The sequence below is a fragment of the Topomyia yanbarensis genome, chromosome 3 (genome assembly GCF_030247195.1).
Source record: "Topomyia yanbarensis strain Yona2022 chromosome 3, ASM3024719v1, whole genome shotgun sequence".
In the NCBI taxonomy this organism is placed as follows: Eukaryota; Metazoa; Arthropoda; class Insecta; order Diptera; family Culicidae; genus Topomyia; species Topomyia yanbarensis.
The window spans coordinates 279,115,934-279,122,677 of record NC_080672.1 but is presented as its reverse complement, the minus strand read 5'-3'; the positions used below and the strand labels follow the sequence as shown (position 1 = coordinate 279,122,677).

Genomic DNA, 6,744 nt, shown 5'->3' with positions numbered 1-6,744 from the left:
TGGGTATACAAGTCAGAAAAAAAATCTCCGGGTTAAAGTCTCATCCGAGGCAGTAATCCTAGTAGTATAGGTATCTTGAGGAGGCCGAGAGTAGCGTATGTTCTGGGGCCCAGCATGGCTCTCGACAGCCCTGTCAATGATAAATACCCATTCATTCGAAATGATCTGTTAAGCGCGTCATAATGTACGTTAATGATAATGCCGACAAATGATGGCGGTTTTTGTGGTTTCGCGGGACCTTAGAAAATTTTTAAATGCCCATATAGATGAAAAATAAGTCTAGTACTTTTGACGAAAAGGTAATCTTTCTTCAGCATTTTAAAACAATCTTTAGAATATTCGACAAATAACTTAAACCAGCAATAATTAATTACAATTATATTGTAATTATAGTTTACTAAAATGTATTTTCATTTCTTTGTTTGCATACAGTTCAATAAGACGATCTGCTTCCCTCCAACCACTGCCAATAGCTCCCTGCACCGTGGAATAGTACTCCGGATGGGTGGCTTCTCCAGCAAACAGTACCACTGGCCGTCCAAGCGAATTAACTAACGGCATCGCCAGATCTACAGCTTTCGCATCCAAGATATCCGACATAACTGAGCGGCTTGTATATGCTCCTCGAAAATTTTTATTAGTATACCATGTAGTACGAGAGAAAGTTTTTGGTTCCGGTACATTGTACTTAATCAGAAACTTTCGCAGCACAAACATTAACCCCTGAACAACTTCCTTTTCGTGCATGGCCTCCATCGTTCTAGCATCTTTTCCGTATATCCAACCTACTAAGAGGTTCGGTTGGTATTCCGGTACGAAAAAACTGCAAATGCCTTCGACCCATTTCAGATCCGTTTTCCGAAGTTCCACCAAATCCTCCCGTCTCCATAAAATACCAAATCCATGCCAACCGGCCGGCCAGAATGGCTTCTCGAATTCTAGTACCATTTTATCGATGGTGCCAATGTAGAGTCCCTCGATCGCATTTACCTTCATCAACGGTAGCTTCGGACTGAACAATTTATGATGGGTTTCCTTTAACACGCCTAACGAAACCGTAATAATCACGTGGTCGGACACATAGATACTACCGTCAGAGCACATAACGCGCACCGGAGTGTCGGGATTTGATGGGTAGGTTATTTTGGTAACATTTTTGTTGAACAAAATAAAATCTTCGAGTGGGATGGGGTTGCAATTTTGTTCCGGGAGGCGTTTCTAAAACAAAAACTTGATTAAATTGTGCAATTTGCCACATGTTATCAGTGAATTACATACCATTAGAATATCGAGAATGGTTTTGAAACCCCGAGTTTTCCAGTTGATAAGATATTCATCTTGATGATCGGTAAATTCTAGCAAACCGGAGGCAGATACTTCGTACAAGCTATCAACAGCGTTGTATGTATTGTGATACTTTTGAAAGAAATCGAATATTTGATAGCACGTCTCTGTGTCGATGTCGCCGAATTTGCCAGTTTGTAACGCTTCCTGAAAACTATTTTTCGTGTTTAGGTTAGATGAATCATTGCACACTTTTGAAATTTACAATTCGACATAGTAGTCACCCAATGATTTTGAGTACGCTTTTAATCTTTGCACGTCAGCAATCGAACTGGTCAACAAGTCCATAGCGTGGTGGGTTTGTTTTATCGACACCTCTTCTCCATTGGATTTGATGCACAGTCCATTTTCGCGTTGAGGCTCAATTTCGACCAAATCATGCTCCGCAGCCATATCATAAACAAAATTGTCTGTTTTCGAGTGAACCCTGGAAAGTTCTACGATGAACATTCACTCTTGCAGTTTGAAACGATCTCACCATTGAGCACCGTAGTCCAGCACATTTTCTCCATACGGAACGGTATGGATTCTTCCGCCAATCCGATTTTCCGCTTCCAAAATTATGAAATTGCGATACCCTTTCTCATACAAACGTGTAGCAGCTGCAATGCCGGCAGCGCCAGCACCAACGATTAATATTTTCGATGCCATGATGTCACTAAACTTTGCGTGTCCAATGTCAGCAAGGAACTGAGAGAGAAACCATGTGTGCGTCTCTAGTCATAAGAGAGTCGACGCCAGCCGATGTTCGCGGATTTGTGTTTAGTTTGGGACGGATATTGTTGCTATCGCTGCTTATTATATTTATTTGAGTTTTCGGTTGTCAGGCACTCAGACTAGATGATAACCAAAACCGTACCTCAAAAAAACGATACGCATTATTTAGCTTTGATATTCATGTGATTATAAACTGAATATATTGGTATGAAAACATAAAATTGGCTCTATGGTTTCCTCTCTCCTTGTTCTGATAGCTTAGCAGAGAATAAGTAATATAGAACGAAATATTACAGATATCTTTCAAATAATGTGCTAACGATTTTTAATCACTATTTCCCGATTGTAACTGTTAGCTATTGTTATGATGCTATGGTAAAATTATATAATCGAGTTTCGATTTCATTTTGCGCGTTTGAGGAACTGTATTCCTAATTTAATTTTACTTAACATTAATTAAAAATTGAAACTCCGACAGTTTGCCTTTGTTGCATAAATGATGTATTATTTCGATGGGTTTTCTATACATTTTTCCATCCTGGTTCAGCTTTCTAAACTTCAACTGTAGTTTTATTGTATTTTTATTTTTCATTTCATCTCGCAATGCATTCATAACCATTTTTTTGTGTTAACATAAGATTAATCGTCAGAGTTTGAGAAATAATCCTTGGCTAAACAAAGCAGTTATTACCCACGTGTGCTTACTATATGCTCGTTTCGTCAATTTTAGGTTTTATTTCCTAGTAGTGAACCTTTTCGCATCATAGACATCCAAATACATTTCCCACGAATATTCCAAACCAAAAGGTTTTTTACACGACATGAAATGAAGGATGAAATGCTTAAAGCGAATAATTATCATTTAATTCATAATGAGTGATTTGATGCAATTTCCTAAGGTATGTATTCTGCAAGGTCAGCGAAAGCACTTTTTGGAGCAAACTCCACATTACAACCCCTACTGCAACTACAGAGGCAGTGAACTAAGTGAATTTTCTTAATGTTGAAAATTGTGCTATTCGCTGTGAGTTTTAATATACAGGGTGATTCAGCAGTTTTCTTAAATCAGAAAAAAAAAAAATTATAAATTAACTAAATCGCAAAATCTTCAATATCATTCATTGTTATTAATTGTTTGAAAAAATGTTTAAATGTTGACCATAGGAGTCCTTGAGATGGTCCATTGGACTCGTTCAATTTTTGATGACGCGTTCGAGCCTTTCAAGTGGTTGAAATAAATAAATAAATAAATGAATGAAAATATAAATTAATTAATCAATTAATTAATTAATTAGTTAATGAATTAATTAATTAATTAATCAATTAATTAATTAATTAATTAATTAATTAATTAATTATTTAATTAATTAATTAATAAATGACTACGTTTCAGGCGATGATGTCCCTGGTAGTAGTTCACTGGTAATATTGTTTGCATTATTACCATTATTATTATTGTAGTAGTTCACTGGAAATATTGTTTGCATCCTTCGTTACAGTTGGGACTATTTCAAATTTCCAGAAACATTGAATTAACTATTCAAATTGATGATGATCAGGATTCAGGACAGGAAAAAGCTGTATTGTAGTTGATTGACGACTCATTAACGGTACCAGAAACCACGTCTCTTGCAAGACCGGTAATTTGCCGTTGAACTGTAATGCCTAAGTGTAAATTGTTTTGCATTTTTATTAACGGGTAAGTGAGTCAATTTAGGTGTGATTGTAAAGTTAAGCATCATTTGGGAGATCAATACTTTGGAGTTTATCGAAGTTTTGATCCATCAAAAAGAAGAAGCGGACGAAGTACAAACCTCTAAATAACATGGGGCACGTGTCAATCGAATAAGTTTATTCCGATACTCGTTGATACGTAAATCTAACTAAACTGCTGGTTTGATAGGCGTTACTTTTTCCTCGATAGCGAGCACCGAGTTTGACTAATTATCAAATTATTGGTCATTGTCTCAGTAATCAGGTGCAGATTTGCCGGTATCGGTATCAGTAGTTTTATTTGTATCAATACTTGGCTACGGGATGTCAATGTGTACAACAGTGGCGTAGCCAGGGGGGGTTTGGGGGTTAAATCCCCCCCCCAAACCAAAATTAATTGCATTGAAAAAAAATTGATACTGACGAATTTAATTTAATATTCCACAAAATATTTTTGGAAAAATATTCTCTGATCACTACATTGAGAACTGTGTTGAAAGCGTCACTTTCAAACTTTTGGAAAATTGTGGGAAGGGGATCTTGTAACTTATTTCTTAGCCAAAATCCCATAGTTGTCAAATTACTTCAATGTAAAATAAAATAACTGTCTGAATTATTATGAGCTCATTTTTGGAAAGATGCTTCAAAATATAGATTAGAGACAATTTTTCGAATGGGAATCTAAATTTGAATAGGTTGATTGCATATAAAACATAAGCTTATTTACCGAAAACTTGCATACATTTCAACATTTGCTGAAAATGTTTTTTTTTAGATTGTGTAGAGTTTAGACAACAATTCAATATGGTTAACAACAAGAATAACATTTCAGAAACTAGTTGAAAGCTGGTGTAATTTTGTCTCTAGCAGGTCAGGATCGGTTTTATGAGCATTGAATTTTTGTTGTATTATCAACTTTATGAATAGCCTCTTAGCAGGATGCAATGAATGGCGTACTAAAATTTTGTGTGCTACGTACTGCAAGTTGTGAGGTTGACTAATGAAGAAAAGTAAAATTAATGCTCGATAGATTTTTAACGGTCACGATCACATTCATTCGAAACTGCCAAATTTCGATGTTAAGTAACATTGAAGAATTTCAAAACGTAAAACTGTTCATAGATAGAATTATTTTGACGGTTAATCCTCCTCGAAGTAATTATAGAGAAGAATTACTCTTCAAGCAAATTTGGGTCTAGACTTAATGTTTCCAGCAAAGTTTTCGAAAGTGCTATTTCAAACAACTTTGTCAAAGATATAAATATCCCACATATTCAGAGTATCGAAATATAGTAGTAGAAAACCGTTACAATAAGCTATTCTGAAATTACTGTATTTGATAAATCTCTTCTGCGGTAATTAAATAATAAATTCACATTGCGTTCAAGGTGCCTTTGAAGCTTACAAAAAAAATAAGGGAACTGGATTTAAAACAAATAATTCCCAGATATTAAAAGGACTCAAAAACACAAAGGGTGATTCCATTTTCAGGAGCTAGCATCAATTCGGCGCTAGCTTAGTCCGCCCACCAAGTTAGTGTCGGATTCTGATGAGATGAAGTCGAAACGCAAATTTCAGTTCCATCCATCCATAATTTAGTTATAGGTTTTGTGTTCTCAACTCGCAATGATTGTTTCAAACAATTTTATCCCTAGCGCAGAAAAAAATAGTTTTCACCTAAATTTTTCTTCACTAAGGAGAAATATAGCATGCCCAGTCCATTTAAATCCCTATATGTTGAATTCATATAGCCTTCACATTTTCAACAAAATTGTTTGAAATGACATTATCAAAAACTTTGCTGAAGGCACCATGTCTCTTAATATTTTTGAAAAATTAATTCACCATAATTACCTCTATGAGAATAAATCACTAAAATTTCTATATCAAAGCAGGCGCTGTTTTATGTTGATAACTTCCCGAAGTTGTCAAACCTTCAATGTCAAGGATTATTATATTAGGTGATCTTGAACGTAGAAATTTTTTTAGATCATTTATCCCACTTTAAAAGATCGCAATTTTTGACTTCCTTGACATATTATACAAGAAAATAATCTATAGAGGTTTGAAAACTGTTCCATGTTGATCCTTCTTGTTTGTAGACTGGAATGACGTCTGTTAGACTACTTATGTTTTTGAGTTTTCAATAATTTATCAAATCATATTAAATTTTAAGATTTTTTCAAAAAAATTGCGATTTTCATCAAAACCCCCTCCAAACCGAATTTCTGGCTACGCCACTGGTGTACAACCTTAGCTCATAGACTAGCAGACATAACACTCGAGCACAATTCTTCGGTAGCATTAACGGTCATTTTAAATATAATTTTAATTGCGACAATCGTCGCATATGCGATGATAGCGTGACCGACGCATGCACAAGTATATGGGATAACCCGTTTACAAATGAGTGTTTGGGACCGTGGATTAAAGATGGAGCTAGGCGAAATGAGCGCAGTATAATTTTTTGAAGAAATGTCCTCGTCTGTTTATCTGTGCTTAGATATTCGTACTTGGAAAGATCAATGTTGTCAAAAATTGACTTCCCCCATGACTCACATTATCACGAATTTCGTTACTATCTTTTTCCCCCTTCCCCATATGTCTCAAATGGTCACATTTTGTCGTACCTCCCCTGCCTAAAAGTGTTACATAATTTATGAATATATATATATATATATATATATATATATATATATATATATATATATATATATATATATATATATATATATATATATATATATATATATATATATATATATATATATATATATATATATATATATATATATATATATATATATATATATATATATATATATATTTCCTGATTATACATCATATTAACATTATTTAATCTGTTCCCCAATATTCCGCCACGTCACTCGGTCAGTTCCTGCTTGTCTCCAACCTCTCAGGTGCCCGATACTCGCCAGGTTCTGCTCCACTTGGTCCAGCCGCCGGGAA

At 34.9% G+C, this 6,744-nt stretch overlaps 1 protein-coding gene across 1 annotated transcript; it reads right to left on the bottom strand.

Annotated features, from left to right (window-relative positions):
- Positions 1–387: 387 nt before the first annotated feature.
- LOC131687951 (spermine oxidase-like) lies at positions 388–2,035 on the bottom strand. The gene is made up of 4 exons (XM_058972051.1): positions 1,823–2,035; positions 1,550–1,771; positions 1,279–1,498; positions 388–1,218 (listed from the first exon to the last, which is right to left on the bottom strand). The coding sequence occupies exons 1-4, from the start codon at positions 1,993–1,995 to the stop codon at positions 388–390; spliced, it is 1,446 nt and encodes a 481-aa protein (XP_058828034.1). The 5' UTR covers positions 1,996–2,035.
- Positions 2,036–6,744: the final 4,709 nt, after the last annotated feature.

Bases quoted from the DNA above. Each gene is read 5' to 3' on its own strand.
- LOC131687951 (XM_058972051.1), bottom strand. From the start codon at position 1,995: ATGGCATCGAAAATATTAATCGTTGGTGCTGGCGCTGCCGGCATTGCA. The intron at 1,772-1,822 runs GTGAGATCGTTT...AGAACTTTCCAG, and splicing joins CTGGACTACGGTGCTCAATG to GGTTCACTCGAAAACAGACA. The intron at 1,499-1,549 runs GTAAATTTCAAA...CACGAAAAATAG, and splicing joins GGTGACTACTATGTCGAATT to TTTTCAGGAAGCGTTACAAA.